The following is a 17,971-nucleotide window of genomic DNA, read 5'->3' as shown; positions in this document are numbered from 1 at the left end:
GCTGGAGGGGAGGGACGGGAGGAGGGAGAGAGGTAGAGAGAAGCTTCATGAATATGCTTTTCTAGACAGCCGAAATTAGAATTTTAAACAATGTAAAGCGTTATAACATCACAGCAAGTCCTGAACATATTCTAAGATGTCTTTGAGCACATATCAATTCAGAAACACCAACGAGTGGTTTTTCCCTCCCTCTCTCCTTTTCTCTCTCCCTCTCTCCTTTTCTCTCTCCCTCTCTCCTTTTTTCCCTCCCTCTCTCCTTTTCTCTCTCCCTCTCTCCTTTTCTCTCTCCCTCTCTCCTTTTCTCTCTCCCTCTCTCCTTTTCTCTCTCCCTCTCTCCTTTTCTCTCTCCCTCTCTACTTTTCTCTCTCCCTCTCTCCTTTTCTCTCTCCCTCTCTCCTTTTCTCTCTCCCTCCCTCTTTTCCTCTCTCTCTCTCTCGCTCCCTCCCTCTCTCCTTTTCTCTCTCCCTCTCTTCTTTCCTCTCTCTCTCCCTCTCTCCTTTCCTCTCTCTCTCCCCCCTCTTTTCATCTCTCCCTCCGTTCTCTCTCCTTCCTCTCTCTCTCTCTCCCTCCCTCTCCCTCCCTCTCTCTCTCTCTCTCTCTCTCTCTCTCTCTCTCTCTCTCCTCTCTCTCTCTCTCTCTCTCTCCCTTTCCTCTCTCTCTCTCTCCCCTCTCTCTCTCCCCTTCCTCTCTCTCTCCCTCCCCCCTCTCTCCTTTTCTCTCCCTCTCCTCCCTCCTCCTCTCTCCCTCCCTCTCTCCTTTCTCTCTCTCTCTCTCTCTCTCTCTCTCTCTCTCTCTCTCTCTCTCTCTCTTCTTTCCTTTCTCTCTCTCCCTCCCTCCCTCTCTCCTTTTCTCTCCCTCTCCCTCCCTCGCTCCGAGCCCGGTTCAGATGGCTCAGATGTTAACTGTTACCAACTCCTCTAAAGCACAATACATATAGTACCAGTCAGTAGTGTGGACAAACCTACTTATTCAAGGATTTTTCTTTATTTTGACTATTTTCTACATTGTAGAATAACAGTGAAGACATGAAAACTATGAAATAACACATATGGAATCATGTAGTAACCAAAAAAATGTTAAACAAATCAAAATATATTGAAGATTCTTCAAAGCAGTCACCCTTTGCCTTGATGAACAGCTTTGCGGTTAAGAAGCCTTTTTGGACCTAGACAGCATAGATTTTCAAGTCAAAACTGTAACTCAGGAACAATCGTCTTGGTAAGCAAATTCAGTGTATTGTTTTTTATATTTTTTATATATAGAGTTTTTTTAACCTCTATTTAACTAGGCACGTCATATTTGGCCTTGTGTTTTCAGTTATTGTTTGGCCAAAAGATTAATTTGTCTCCCAGTGTCAGTTGAAAATGGCTGTCCCTGACCCCAGGTTGTTGAAAATGGCTGTCCCTTAACCCCACCGAGAGTCATCTTTTCTTTCAACCAATCTTAAAACGTGTATTTTTTGCCGCTTGCTTCGGTCACCCAACTGTATGGTGTTTCCTCCAACACATTGGTGCGGTTGGCTTCCGGGTTAAGTGAGCAGTGTGTCAAGGAGCAGTACGGCTTGGCAGGTTCGTGTTTCGGAGGACGTTCCACCTTCACCTCTATCTGTACAGCAACGTTCCCCATCCAACCTGACAGAGCTTGAGAGGATCTGCAGAGAAGAATGGGAGAAACTCCCCAAATACAGGTGTGCCGAGCTTGTAGCGCCATAGCCAAAGAAGACTCAAGGCTGTAATCGCTGCCAAAGGTGCTTCAACAAACTACTGAGTAAAGAGTCTGAATACTTATGTAAATGTGATATTTATGTAATGATTCACTGGATCAGAGCATTACATTTTTCCCTTTCAAGTGGTTATCGAAAGAGAGCTGGAATTTTTTTCCAAATACAATGAGGACCTATTGTCATTCTCAATGGTTTCTAAAAACAGACATTTGTTTACTTGCTGTTTGAGGTGAAGAAGACATCACAGTGACTGGGTGTATTGATACACCGTAATGAATAACTTCACCCAAAGGGATATTCAATATCTGCTTTAGAATTTATTGTTAATTTGCGAGGCATTGGAAAGCCTCCCTGGTCTTTGTGGTTGAATCTGTGTTTGAAATTCATTGCTCAACTGAGGGACTTTACAGATAATTGTAGGTGTGGGATACAGAGATGAGGTAGTCATTAAAAAAATCATGTTAAACACTATTATTACACACAGAGTGAGTCCATGCAACTTATTATGTGACGTGTTAAGCACATTTTCACTCCTGAACTTATTTAGGCTCCTTTCCATAACAAAGGGGTTGAATACTTATTGACTCAAGACATTTCAGTATTTTAATTGAATATATATTTGTAAAAGATATATATAAAATCCACTGTGTGTGTGTGTGTGTGTGTGTGTGTGTGTGTGTGTGTGTGTGTGTGTGTGTGTGTGTGTGTGTGTGTGTGTGTGTGTGTGTGTGTGTGTGTGTGTGTGTGTGTGTGTGTGTGTGTAGGCCAGTGACACAATCTCAATGTAATCCATTTTTAATTCAGGCTGTAATACAACAAAATGTTGTAAAAGTCAAGGGGTGTTCATGGGGGGTACGGGGGCATACCGGACCGACGAACAGTAGCTAAAGGGTTAACTAACCCTAACCCTATCCGGGGGCCACGGACCGACGAACAGTAGCTAAAGGGTTAACTAACCCTAACCCTATCCGGGGGCCACGGACCGACGAACTGTAGCTAAAGGGTTAACTAACCCTAACCCTATCCGGGGGCCACGGACCGACGAACTGTAGCTATAGTGTTAGCTAACAGTAGCTATAGGGTTAGCTAACAGTAGCTATAGGGTTAGCTAACAGTAGCTATAGGGTTAGCTAACAGTAGCTATAGGGTTAGTTAACAGTAGCTATAGGGTTAGGGTTAGTTAACAGCAGCTATAGGGTTAGGGTTAGCTAACAGTAGCTATAGGGTTAGGGTTAGCTAACAGTAGCTATAGGGTTAGGGTTAGCTAACAGTAGCTATAGGGTTAGGGTTAGCTAACAGTAGCTATAGGGTTAGGGTTAGCTAACAGTAGCTATAGGGTTAGGGTTAGCTAACAGTAGCTATAGGGTTAGTTAACAGTAGCTATAGGGTTAGTTAACAGTAGCTATAGGGTTAGCTAACAGTAGCTATAGGGTTAGCTAACAGTAGCTATAGGGTTAGCTAACAGTAGCTATAGGGTTAGCTAACAGTAGCTATAGGGTTAGCTAACAGTAGCTATAGGGTTAGCTAACAGTAGTTATAGGGTTAGCTAACAGTAGCTATAGGGTTAGCTAACAGTAGCTATAGGGTTAGCTAACAGTAGCTATAGGGTTAGCTAACAGTAGCTATAGGGTTAGCTAACAGTAGCTATAGGGTTAGCTAACAGTAGCTATAGGGTTAGCTAACAGTAGCTATAGGGTTAGCTAACAGTAGCTATAGGGTTAGTTAACAGTAGCTATAGGGTTAGTTAACAGTAGCTATAGGGTTAGGGTTAGCTAACAGTAGCAATAGGGTTACCTCACAGTAGCTATAGGGTTAGGGTTAGTTAACAGTAGCTATAGGGTTAGTTAACAGTAGCTATAGGGTTAGGGTTAGTTAACAGTAGCTATAGGGTTAGTTAATAGTAGCTATAGGGTTACCTCACAGTAGCTATAGGGTTAGGGTTAGTTACCAGTAGCTATAGGGTTAGTTAACAGTAGCTATAGGGTTAGTTAACAGTAGCTATAGGGTTAGTTAACAGTAGCTATAGGGTTAGTTAACAGTAGCTATAGGGTTAGTTAACAGTAGCTATAGGGTTAGCTAACAGTAGCTATAGGGTTAGCTAACAGTAGCTATAGGGTTAGCTAACAGTAGCTGTAGGGTTAGGGTTAGCTAACAGTAGCTATAGGGTTAGGGTTAGTTAACAGTAGCTATAGGGTTAGGGTTAGCTAAGAGTAGCTGTAGGGTTAGGGTTAGTTAACAGTAGCTAAAGGGTTAGGGTTAGTTAACAGTAGCTATAGGGTTAGTTAATAGTAGCTATAGGGTTACCTCACATTAGCTATAGGGTTACCTCACAGTAGCTATAGGGTTAGGGTTAGTTAACAGTAGCTATAGGGTTAGTTAACCGTAGCTATAGGGTTAGGGTTAGCTAACAGTAGCTATAGGGTTAGTTAACAGTAGCTATAGGGTTAGGGTTAGTTAACAGTAGCTAAAGGGTTAGGGTTAGTTAACAGTAGCTATAGGGTTAGGGTTAGTTAACAGTAGCTATAGGGTTACCTCACAGTAGCTATATGGTTAGGGTTACCTCACAGTAGCTATAGGGTTAGGGTTAGTTAACTGTAGCTATAGGGTTAGTTAACTGTAGCTATAGGGTTAGTTAACTGTAGCTATAGGGTTAGTTAACAGTAGCTATAGGGTTAGTTAACAGTAGCTATAGGGTTAGGGTTAGTTAACAGTAGCTATAGGGTTAGGGTTAGCTAACAGTAGCAATAGGGTTAGCTAACAGTAGCTATAGGGTTAGGGTTAGTTAACAGTAGCTATAGGGTTAGTTAACAGTAGCTATAGGGTTAGTTAACAGTAGCTATAGGGTTAGGGTTAGTTAACAGTAGCTATAGGGTTAGTTAATAGTAGCTATAGGGTTACCTCACAGTAGCTATAGGGTTACCTCACAGTAGCTATAGGGTTAGGGTTAGTTAACAGTAGCTATAGGGTTAGTTAACAGTAGCTATAGGGTTTGTTAACAGTAGCTATAGGGTTTGTTAACAGTAGCTATAGGGTTAGTTAACAGTAGCTATAGGGTTAGCTAACATTAGCTATAGGGTTAGCTAACAATAGCTATAGGGTTAGCTAACAGTAGCTATAGGGTTAGCTAACAGTAGCTATAGGGTTAGCTAACAGTAGCTGTAGGGTTAGGGTTAGCTAACAATAGCTATAGGGTTAGGGTTAGCTAACAGTAGCTGTAGGGTTAGGGTTAGTTAACAGTAGCTGTAGGGTTAGGGTTAGTTAACAGTAGCTGTAGGGTTAGGGTTAGCTAACAGTAGCTATAGGGTTAGGGTTAGCTAACAGTAGCTGTAGGGTTAGGGTTAGCTAACAGTAGCTATAGGGTTAGGGTTAGTTAACAGTAGCTATAGGGGTAGTTAACAGTAGCTATAGGGTTAGCTAACAGTAGCTATAGGGTTAGGGTTAGTTAACAGTAGCTAAAGGGTTAGGGTTAGTTAACAGTAGCTATGGGGTTACCTCACCCTAGCTATAGGGTTACCTCACCGTAGCTATAGGGTTACCTCACCGTAGCTATAGGGTTACCTCACCGTAGCTATAGGGTTACCTCACAGTAGCTATAGGGTTACCTCACAGTAGCTATAGGGTTACCTCACAGTAGCTATAGGGTTACCTCACAGTAGCTATAGGGTTACCTCACAGTAGCTATAGGGTTCGGGTTAGTTAACAGTAGCTAAAGGGTTAGGGTTAGTTAACAGTAGCTATGGGGTTAGTTAACAGTAGCTATAGGGTTAGTTAACAGTAGCTATAGGGTTAGGGATAGTTAACAGTAGCTATAGGGTTCGGGTTAGTTAACAGTAGCTATAGGGTTACCTCACAGTAGCTATAGGGTTACCTCACAGTAGCTATAGGGTTACCTCACCGTAGCTATAGGGTTACCTCACCGTAGCTATAGGGTTACCTCACAGTAGCTATAGGGTTACCTCACAGTAGCTATAGGGTTACCTCACAGTAGCTATAGGGTTACCTCACAGTAGCTATAGGGTTCGGGTTAGTTAACAGTAGCTAAAGGGTTAGGGTTAGTTAACAGTAGCTATGGGGTTAGTTAACAGTAGCTATAGGGTTAGTTAACAGTAGCTATAGGGTTAGGGATAGTTAACAGTAGCTATAGGGTTAGGGTTAGCTAACAGTAGCTATAGGGTTAGCTAACAGTAGCTATAGGGTTACCTCACAGTAGCTATAGGGTTACCTCACCGTAGCTATAGGGTTACCTCACCGTAGCTATAGGGTTACCTCACAGTAGCTATAGGGTTAGGGTTAGTTAACAGTAGCTATAGGGTTAGGGTTAGTTAACAGTAGCTATAGGGTTAGTTAACAGTAGCTATAGGGTTAGGGATAGTTAACAGTAGCTATAGGGTTAGGGTTAGCTAACAGTAGCTATAGGGTTAGCTAACAGTAGCTATAGGGTTAGGGTTAGTTAACAGTAGCTATAGGGTTAGTTAACAGTAGCTATAGGGTTAGTTAACAGTAGCTATAGGGTTAGTTAACAGTAGCTATAGGGTTAGCTAACAGTAGCTATAGGGTTAGCTAACAGTAGCTATAGGGTTAGGGTTAGTTAACAGTAGCTATAGGGTTAGGGTTAGTTAAGAGTAGCTATAGGGTTAGGGTTAGCTAATGATAGCTATAGGGTTAGTGTATACAGTATATCAAAAGCTGTTTTGATTCAGGGATATTTTTGTAGTTTGAAGCTAGTACATGACTCATGACATCTTTTTGGGTTTATTATAATTTCATATAATAAATATGGAAAATATATTTCTCTAACAAATGTCAATAAATTCATGTTGGTCACATAAACTAATTGAGATGGTGGTTGCCTGACCCAGAATAAAGTTCTGACCCGCTGAGCTCCGTGTGCTGTCTCGTGTTCAAGTTCCATAGCCGCTTTTTTTCCTCCTCAAATTTAGAAGATCGTAACTCAGCCTCTGAATGTCAGAGAGACGAACCAAATATCCTCATGACGATCGTAACAGCCTCTGAATGTCAGAGAGACGAACCAAATATCCCACATGACGATCGTAACAGCCTCTGAATGTCAGAGAGACGAACCAAATATCCCACATGGCGATGGTAACAGCCTCTGAATGTCAGAGAGACGAACCAAATATCCCCATGACGATGGATGTTGCATCTTTCTGATGTGTTTGTAGCATAAAGGCTCGCGGAGGAAAGCGTACTTGTAGATCGCTTAATATAATCGGGATCCATTTTTTTTTTTACCCTTCAAATGTTTAACCTAACGAGGGGTGGACTTTTTGCTCTCCTTTTTTTCAGTCAAGTAGTACAGTTTACCCCCTGCGCACCCCCTGAAGTCGAGCACTGCCTTTTAGCAGACTAGTATGAAGGGTATCGGTGTGTGAGTGTAGTTATCAAATCAAGTTTATTTTATATAGCCCTTCGTACATCAGCTAATATCTCAAAGTGCTGTACAGAAACCCAGCCTAAAACCCCAAACAGCAAGCAATGCAGGTGTAGAAGCACGGTGGCTTGGAAAAACTCCCTCGAAAGGCCCAAACCTAGGAAGAAACCTAGAGAGGAACCAGGCTATGAGGGGTGGCCAGTCCTCTTCTGGCTGTGCCGGGTGGAGATTATAACAGAACATGGCCAAGATGTTCAAAATGTTCATAAATGACCAGCAGGGTCAAATAATAATCAGGAATAAATGTCAGTTGGTGTGGCATCCTTATCTCTCTCATCCTGCTTGTTGTCATGTGTTTTTGTTTTGTTTATTGTTGTTTTCATGTGTTTGTTAATCCAGGAAGTGGAGTCCACCACCACTCCGCAGCCATGAGTTCCCAGAACAGATATTCTAGCAGCATGTGTGAGTATTACAACTCCTGTCTTAACCTCTTAAGTGTAAATCCCCATATTTGGGGACCCGTATGATTATAATCTATTCCATTCAGTCTGCTATGAGAACGGTAGCCCCTATCTGCAAGAGCAGGTTGTCTGCGGGAAGCTGAGTATCTTGGCTATTGATCAGAGGGCTTTCACAATCATTGGTGTGACTTACTACCATATATGGGCATACAAATATATAAGGGCAGGCCGAGCTGATGACCTAATTCCAAGATGGCTGCTACTGTACCTACGTCCCGGGGGGGTTGGTAGGAACACATCTAGCCTATTGCCTTGTTATCTGATGTCCACAGAGTGACTATATCTTTGCGCATAAAGAATATGACGTTGCCTGCTTACGCGCTGTAGGCATCCATTACGCAGGGGATTGGCTACTAGGGCACCTTGATAGTCTTGTAGCCAATGAGATAAGCTTTCCAGGGATATGCAGTTGACCTGGGTGGGACAAAGCAAGGCCTAGAACATTTTAATGCGTAATGCGAACTATTTCTACCTGACTCAAGAGACGAGACACACAGAGCACGCTACATTACATTGTCAACAGATTTCATCCAGATTTCATCGCTTTATTATAAAAGGTGGCTTCTCAAAGGGGGGTAGAAAAAACTACGAATATCTACTAAGAATAACGAACAGGAGCCTAAAAAAGAGGATTTCTACTCGGCCGATGAAGATTGCGTTCTAGAAGGATTTGGATCCACTTTCAGATCTGTAAGTAAATTATTTTCATGGCTTTATATAGTTAATTTACAATATGTATTTAGTTTATTATAAATTGTCTGCTTTTTGTGCTTTGGATTTAGTTTACATAGGCCCTATGTAACAAGTGATTTCAATGTTATATCATTCCAAAGTAGTTATTGTTAATGTTTCATATTAGTTCACTGTTTTCTGTTCTAAGTTTTATCCTTGTAACTTTGGAGGGGCCACTAAACTCTCATGGCCATTGGAGGGGCCACTAAACTCTCATGGCCATTGGAGGGGCCACTAAACTCTCATGGCCGTTGGAGGGGCCACTAAACTCTCATGGCCGTTGGAGGGGCCACTAAACTCTCATGGCCATTGGAGAGGCCACTCATCTCTCATGGCCGTTGGAGGGGACACTAAACTCTCATGGCCATTGGAGGGGACACTAAACTCTCATGGCCATTGGAGGGGACACTAAACTCTCATGGCCATTGGAGGGGACACTCATCTCTCATGGCCATTGTTTTATTTGTGGTTCTCACCTCTGCCTTTGTTTCCAAAGTGTAACTGTTTGCATGTGTGTGTGTGTGTGTGTGTGTGTGTGTGTGTGTGTGTGTGTGTGTGTGTGTGTGTGTGTGTCTGTGTGTGCGTGTGTGCGTGTGTGCGTGTGTGTGTGCTTCACACCTTCTATGTGAGTCACTTTATAGACAAAGTTAAGCCTTGGTGTTTTTACTTTACAGTAATGTCGTTTAGTAAATGTAGTCAACTGTAATTATATATGTCTTTACAACAGTATATCTCTTTATTTTATTCACCACAGGAGGATGCTGTTCGGGAGCCACCCCTCCCCAGCTAGCGCCCCCCACCGGTCAAGGTCTTCACCCCTCCTCAGCAAGCGCCCCCGCCGGTCAAGGCCTTCACCCCTCCCCAGCAAGCGCCCCCACCGGTCAAGGCCTTCACCCCTCCTCAGCAAGCGCCCCCACCAGGTCAGGGTCTTCATCCCTCCTCAGCTAGCGCCCCCACCGGTCAAGGTCTTCACCCCTCCTCAGCAAGCGCCCCCACCGGTCAAGGTCTTCACCCCTCCTCAGCAAGCGCCCCCGCCGGTCAAGGCCTTCACCCCTCCCCAGCAAGCGCCCCCACCGGTCAAGGTCTTCACCCCCCCACTGCGATGTCAATCACTCCGTCTGATGGCTCTACATCCACCTTTCATAGACCTCTTGAAAAATAAAATAAGGGCTTGGGGCACCATTCGTCCTAACAGAATCGGTTTCCCCAAAACATGACAAAGACAGCGGAGAGGGGGACGTTGGATCAGGACTAACAAGACATGACGAAGACAGCGGAGAAGGGGACCATACGTTGGATCAGGACTAACAAGACATGACAAAGACAGCGGAGAGGGGGACGTTGGATCAGGACTAACAAGACATGACAAAGACAGCGGAGAGGAGGACGTTGGATCAGGACTAACAAGACATGACAAAGACAGCGGAGAGGGGGACGTTGGATCAGGACTAACAAGACATGACAAAGACAGCGGAGAGGGGGACGTTGGATCAGGACTAACAAGACATGACAAAGACAGCGGAGAGGGGGACGTTGGATCAGGACTAACAAGACATGACAAAGACAGCGGAGAGGGGGACGTTGGATCAGGACTAACAAGACATGACGAAGACAGCGGAGAAGGGGACCATACGTTGGATCAGGACTAACAAGACATGACAAAGACAGCGGAGAGGGGGACGTTGGATCAGGACTAACAAGACATGACAAAGACAGCGGAGAGGGGGACGTTGGATCAGGACTAACAAGACATGACGAAGACAGCGGAGAAGGGGACCATACGTTGGATCGGGACTAACAAGACATGACGAAGACAGCGGAGAGGGGGACCATATGTTGGATCGGGACTAACAAGACATGACGAAGACAGCGGAGAGGGGGACGTTGGATCAGGACTAACAAGACATGACAAAGACAGCGGAGAAGGGGACCATACGTTGGATCAGGACTAACAAGACATGACAAAGACAGCGGAGAGGGGGACCATATGTTGGATCGGGACTAACAAGACATGACGAAGACAGCGGAGAGGGGGACGTTGGATCAGGACTAACAAGCTGTTTTTAGTGAAATGGAAGGACACTAGGGAAGTAACCATGGTCACCACACCGCATGAGGCATTCATTAACAACCATGTCTCAAGGAAGGTGAAAAATGACAATGGGGCATGAGTGAGGAAGAATGTCCCCCTTCCTGTTTCAGTGAAAGACTACAATGCCAGCATAGGGGGGGGAGGGGGGGGGGGTCGACCGATCTGCTCTGATAGGCTACTACCAGGTCCTCCGCAAGACCAGGAAGTGGTACCACTTTGTGGACATGGAAAACATTTACTGTAGCATTCTCCACAAGCAGATGGTCAAAGCAAAAGGACAAACCCCTCTCTCCCAGAGCAGCTGGTGTTGGAAATGGCTGAATTGGGGCCCCAAAGCAACCTCACAACCATCCCAAGACCCCCCCCCCTCCACTCGAGGTGAGCGCCACTATCCAAAACACATGCCAAAAGACAAAAGGAAGAACTGCAAGTATTGCAAAAAAAAACACAGGTGGAAAAGAAGTGGGAAATGCCAGACGTTCTGTCCGAAATGCCAGTTCTCTTTTTGTTTCCCGGTCAGAGAGAGACTTGCTTCAAAGACTATCACGACATGCACAAGCTATGGTGAAAGTGATATCTAATCATCTATACCTGGGAAGGAAAGCAAACACGGACGCCATTTTGTAAATAGTTCCGCTTATTTCTATTGTTGTACCTTTTTTATTGAAGGACACGGGGTCTAACCAAGTTTCTGTTTGATAAGACATTTTATATATTTTTTTTTATGTACAGTACAACTTATGAAAGAACACATATGGAATCATGTAGTAACCAAAACGGGTGTTAAACAAATCAAAATATATGTTATATTTAAGATTCTTCAAAGTAGCCACCCTTTGGCTTGATGACAGCTTTGCACACTATTGGCATTCTCTCAACCAGCTTCATGAGGTAGTCACCTGGAATGCATTTCAATTAACAGGTGTGCCAGTTGTGTTGTGACAAAGTAGGGTTGGTATACAGAAGATAGACATATTTGGTAAAAGACCAAGTCCATATTACGGCAAGAACAGCATAAATAAGCAAAGAGAAACGACAGTCCATCATTACTTTAACACATGAAGGTCAGTCAATGTGGAAAATGTCAAGAACTTTGAACATTTCTTCAAGTGCAGTCGCAAAAACCATCAAGCGCTATGATGAAACTGGCTCTCATGAGGACCACCACAGGAAAGGAAGACCCAGAGTTACCTCTGCTGAAGAGGATAAGTTCATTAGAGTTACCAGCCTCAGATTGCAGCCCAAATAAATGCTTCACAGAGTTCAGACACATCTCAACATGAACTGTTCAGAGGAGACTGTGTGAATCAGGCCTTCATGGTTGAATTGCTGCAAAGAAACCCCTACTGAAGGACACCAATAAGATGAAGAGATTTGCTTGGGCCAAGAAACACGAGCAATGGACATTAGACCGGTGGAACTCTGTCCTTTGGTTTGATGAGTCCAAATTTCAGATTTTTGGTTCCAACCGCCGTTTCTTTGTGTGATGCAGAGTAGGTGAACGGATGATCTCCGCATGTGTGGTTCGCACCGTGAAGCATGGAGGAGGAGGTGTGGGGGTGCTTTGCTGGTGACACTGTCAGTGATATATTTAGAATTCAAGGCACACTTAACCAGCATGGCTACCACAGCATTCAGCAGCGATACGCCATCCCATCCGGTTTGCGCTTAGTCCCACTATAATTTGTTTTTCAACAGTACAATGACCCAGCACACCTCCAGGCTGTGTAAGGGCTATTTGACCAAAAAATGAGAGTGATGGAGTGCTGCATCAGATGACCTGGCCTCGACAATCACCCGACCTCAACCTATTGGAGATGGTTTGGGATGAGTTGGACCACAGAGTGAAGGAAAACCAGGCAACAGGTGCTCAGCATATGTGGGAACTCCCTCAAGACGGTGGCAAAAGCATTCCTTATGAAGCTGGTTGAGAGAATGCCAAGAGTATGCAAAGCTGTCATCAAGGCAAAGAGTGGTTGGTTACTACATGATTGATTGGTTACTACATGATTCCATATGTGTTATTTCATAGTTTTGATGTCTTCACTATTATTCTACAATGTAAAAATAAAGAAAAACCCTTAAATGAGTGTGTCCAAACTTTTGACTGGTACTGTATATCTGTTGCTTTTACATTTGTTTTTGTTAACAGTTAATTTGTACGTGGGACCATTGGATATGCCTAGGCTAAACGTTCAGGCACACTTGGATATCCCCTGTATGTCCCCCGACACCACTACAATGTTTGAGAGCTGTTGGTGTTGTAGAAGTATAGTTTTTATAGTGAACAATACTTTTTAGAGCAGATCCAGTGGGCAAACACAGTGCAATTACCACATTCGGACACTTTGGAGAGGTTGAAAGGACACTTGAATGTACCCTGGATTCCCCATAACAACACCACAATGTTTGAGTCAGGTTGATATGGTAGAAAGGGTGATTTTATACTAACCAATAGCATTTAGGGATTGCAGATATGTTATAGCACTGGAATTCTCATTTACAGACATATGCCACTTTGGAGAGGTTTAGGAACACTTTGACCACATCTGACACTACTTACTATAATATCTTCCCATTTCTAGTTGTAAGGTCTATCAATCCCATTCTTTTCTGATATTGATCACATGTTGTGGGAGCCGTCTGATGTGTTTCCAGTTCTGGGCATCAATAATTAACTCACTTCACTCAACAACAACAAAAAGTGTTTGATCTTGTGTTTTCTGAACTATGCAACTCCTATCTATCTTCTGATCATTTCCTCATAATCTCCCAGATGACTTCTTTCCAAATATACCAAGTTTTTGCATGTCGGAATCATGTAATTACACATGAATAGCAGTTACTGATGGGTATGTCTATTTAGGCGGAAATCTACAGTTTGCCATTTTACGTTTTAAGAGGTTAACCCCAGTCATCGAGATGCATGACTGTGTTTCTTGCTACTACAGTATATGGCAGTAACATGTGTGAGTACCAGATCACCCTTAACAACACCCGTAGAGACATACAGTGGTTCTTCCTTTTAAAGGTTTTGAGTTTATGCCGCGACCCTTAGTGGTAGATGGTGGCATTCTGTCATTGCACTGCACTACCACAAGGGGGATCTATCGGTAGTCTAATCTGTGGCACAAATTGAATATCTGCGTAAAATGGACAGCTGTGCCATACACATTGCAAGATGGGAAGAGATTTTCGATGAACCGATTCTATGGCACGCGGTTTATGAATTGACACGGAATTTTCTGTTCCTCCTGAAAGCCCTGATGTTAAAAACAGTCGAATGCATTCTCTCCGTCGCCCACACGCACTTTAAACATTTGGATAATAAAGCATTTAAAGGCTGCCATTGGTTGATACTTCTGCATTTAAAGGCTGCCATTGGTTGATACTTCTGCATTTAAAGGCTGCCATTGGTTGATACTTCTGCATTTAAAGGCTGCCATTGGTTGATACTTCTGCATTTAAAGGCTGCCATTGGTTGATTTAAAAAATTTAAAGCATATTGAAGATAGAAGCCGCCTCTTAATGAGTTCCGAGAGCTGATCTGTTATCCAACGATTATTATTATTATTATTATTATTAACCCTGCATTATAATGATATAAAATCACCTTAGATATTCTCACAGACCAGGAATAAATCCTTTTCATAATGAATAATCAGATGCGTGTTTCAAGCTTTTTTTCTTTTTTTTTTACCTACTATATTACTTATTGGATCACAAAAAAATATAACTTTTGCATTACTGTGTAGTTTACCAATAAAATGGTATGACGCCAGGATGTGGATATACCCGGTATACATATCCTGAAAGAAAGAAATGATCTCACTCCAATACATTTGAATAGAAAGTTTGTAAAAATAGATAAGATCTAGCTACCATGGAAAGGAAACTATTTGACTATTTGTTGAAAAATCACCCTGAATAACTCTTTAGTCATATCCCAGTTTACCCTGATTAACTCTTTAGTCATATCCCAGTTTACCCTGATTAAACCTTTAGTCATATCCCAGTTTACCCTGATTAACTCTTTAGTCATATCCCAGTTTACCCTGATTAACTCTTTAGTCATATCCCAGTTTACCCTGATTAACTCTTTAGTCATATCCCAGTTTACCCTGATTAACTCTTTAGTCATATCCCAGTTTACCCTGATTAGCTCTTTAGTCATATCCCAATTTACCATGATTTAAATCTTTAGTCATATCCCAGTTTACCATGATTTAACTATTTAGTCATATCCCAGTTTACCTATTTGCTTATGGTCTTGCCTAGACCTAGCAACCTGTTTTAAATTATATGAGCAAAAAATATAACGTTTTATTTGAAACGGGAAGCCAGACAAACTTAAAAGGGCCTATTTATATAATGAATATAAATTCGAAGGGCAGAAATGATTAAATATTAAAGCATTAGACCTCTCACTAAAGGCTTCAGTCATACAAAAGTTATACTTAAATCCAAACTGGTTCTCTAGCAGATTAGTAAGAATGTCTCACCGCATGTTCAAGAATGGCCTCTTTCCCTTTATTCAGATTACAACCTCTCCCTTTACTCAGATTACAACCTCTCCCTTTACTCAGATTACAATCTCTCCCTTTATTCAGATTACAACCTCTCCCTTTATTCAGATTACAACCTCTCCCTTTATTCAGATTACAACCTCTCCCTTTACTCAGATTACAACCTCTCCCTTTATTCAGATTACAACCTCTCCCTTTACTCAGATTACAACCTCTCCCTTTATTCAGATTACAACCTCTCCCTTTACTCAGATTACAACCTCTCCCTTTACTCAGATTACAACCTCTCCCTTTATTCAGATTACAACCTCTCCCTTGACTCAGATTACAACCTCTCCCTTTATTCAGATTACAACCTCTCCCTTTATTCAGATTACAACCTCTCCCTTTACTCAGATTACAACCTCTCACTTTACTCAGATTACAACCTCTCCCTTTACTCAGATTACAACCTCTCCCTTTACTCAGATTACAACCTCTCCCTTTATTCAGATTACAACCTCTCCCTTTACTCAGATTACAACCTCTCCCTTTATTCAGATTACAACCTCTCCCTTTACTCAGATTACAACCTCTCCCTTTACTCAGATTACAACCTCTCCCTTTATTCAGATTACAACCTCTCCCTTTACTCAGATTACAACCTCTCCCTTTATTCAGATTACAACCTCTCCCTTTACTCAGATTACAACCTCTCACTTTCGGTTATTTGAAAATGAAATAATCTCCAAAATATCGATTAAAAAAAACAAACAAGCCATAGAAAGTTGGTTTCAATGTTTAATCCACCAGAAAAGACAGAACAAATAATACAACAAATATTGTGGTTAAACTCAAATATACTCAGTGAGAAAAAAAACAATAGTTTTGAGAGAAAAAAGTTTAAAAAAATAAAAAGAGAAAAATAGGTTGTTTTTTTAAAAAGTATAATCTTTGTCAATTATATCATAAATAGAACTGGTGGAGTTATGTCACACATGCAGTTAATAAAAATATATGGAAATGTCTGATCTCCCCAAAATTACAGCCAACTCACTGCAGCATTATCGCAACAATGGAAGAGGCAAGTGGATGGGGGAAAAAGTAAGGAACTTGTCTGTCGGCCCTGCATTAAAGACTAAAATTTGTTAAAGAAAATTGTGATAAATAAAAATATAAACCAGTTTAATTTAAGGACCAAAAAATTGACAGCTGTGCCGTATAGATTGCAAAATAGTTGGGAAGAGATTTTCGATGAACCGATTTCATGGCACGCGGTTTATGAGTTGACACGCAATTGTCTGTTCCTCCTGAAAGCCCTGATGTTAAAAACAGTCGAATGCTTTCTCTCCGTCGCCCACACGCACTTTAAACATTTGGATAATAAAGCATTTAAAGTCTGCCATTGGTTGATTTAAAAAATCTATACTTCTGACAGCCAAACTTCTATAACTTTTGGACTTTTAAACATTCCCAGAAGGCATGGATTGTTATAACCTACTGCAGGTCTAAAACCTATGGGTGCAAACAACGTTTCCATGATGGGCTATTATCAGGACAATAGACTCTTCAACCTTTACAAAAGGATAGTCTAATTATAGCTCGGCTACTGTAGGTGTGAAAAGAAATTCCCCCCAACTTGCAATGGTTTAAGTACTCTAAAGTTTTACATTTCTGATTACAAACCTTATGCAACCGCAAAATGTCGGATAACGCATATACAGTACAGTATTTCATCATCAACATCTTTATGCTTTCGTTAATAAAATAATGATAAAAATACTCTTTCAAAATCCAGATGTTTTATTTCAACTATCAGCAGGACAATAGACTCTTGCCGAAGTTTAGGGACTTTTAAATATATTAATGGATCCATAACGAATTACTGTGGGAATAAATATCACTGAATGACATAGCATGGAGACTGGTTTTAATAAATCAATCAGATTTTTATTTGGAAATGTTAGGATTATTTTGCTCTTCACTCGTAGTCACTTAGTAGCCTACTCCCGACCGGTCACATTGTACAGAGAGACATGTTTTCCTAACGGAAACCCTGAGAATTTCGTTTTTCTTGGAAGAGAAACACCATAACATTAATCAAATTAATTAAGCTAAATTTCTTAAAATCTATCCCATATACTATGTTCTTACAAAAAAAATGTTTTAAATTCTCTAGTACAGCCAATATTTAATGAGAGTCAAATACTTCTCAAAGATGCCCTCTGGTGGTCAAACTAGAACTAACTAGCGTTAATGGCAACAATGGCTGACAATTAAATAACAAATAACGTGCCATAGAATTCTGCAACAGTCCGCAAGCTGTGCTTCAGTACGACGAAACTTTTAAAGGAAGATCCACTGTACATAACCACTCTGTTAGCTATGGCAGAAACACACTATGTGAGTACAACATCTTAAAGGGATACTTCGGGATTTTGATAGCATTGGCTAGCCAATGCTAACTAGCCTTAGTGCAATGACATGCTAGCACTTACCTTAGACTTCCAGTCATTGCGCTAACGCTAGTTAGCAACTTCTTTTCAACCTACATGCATAGATATATAAATGGTACCCATGAGTTCATCTGACTCTGGGTTCAGTAGATAAAGGGCCTCATCTGACTCTGGGTCAGTAGATAAAGGGCCTCATCTGACTCTGGGTCAGTAGATAAAGGACCTCATCTGACTCTGGGTCAGTAGATAAAGGGCCTCATCTGACTCTGGGTCAGTAGATAAAGGACCTCATCTGACTCTGGGTCAGTAGATAAAGGACCTCATCTGACTCTGGGTCAGCAGATAAAGGGCCTCATCTGACTCTGGGTCAGTAGATAAAGGGCCTCATCTGACTCTGGGTTCAGTAGATAAAGGGCCTCATCTGACTCTGGATCAGTAGATAAAGGACCTCATCTGACTCTGGGTCAGTAGATAAAGGGCCTCATCTGACTCTGGGTCAGTAGATAAAGGGCCTCATCTGACTCTGGGTCGGTAGATAAAGGGTTTAATC

The 17,971-nt window shown here is 42.0% G+C and overlaps 1 protein-coding gene across 2 annotated transcripts in view; it reads left to right on the top strand.

Annotated features, from left to right (window-relative positions):
- ppp1r13l (protein phosphatase 1, regulatory subunit 13 like) overlaps nt 1-17,971 on the top strand; it is a 77,827-nt gene that overhangs the window by 32,450 nt on the left and 27,406 nt on the right. For both annotated transcript variants that reach the window (XM_055895173.1, XM_055895174.1), the window contains exon 2: nt 7,515-7,577. In XM_055895173.1, coding sequence (XP_055751148.1) covers nt 7,544-7,577 — 34 coding nt within the window. In that variant the 5' untranslated portion in view covers nt 7,515-7,543. The remainder of the gene's footprint in view (nt 1-7,514; nt 7,578-17,971) is intronic.

The sequence above is a fragment of the Salvelinus fontinalis genome, chromosome 33, assembly GCF_029448725.1.
Source record: "Salvelinus fontinalis isolate EN_2023a chromosome 33, ASM2944872v1, whole genome shotgun sequence".
NCBI classification, from domain to species: domain Eukaryota; kingdom Metazoa; phylum Chordata; class Actinopteri; order Salmoniformes; family Salmonidae; genus Salvelinus; species Salvelinus fontinalis.
Note: the sequence above shows the minus strand (reverse complement) of the source record. Positions and strands in the feature narration are given on the sequence as shown.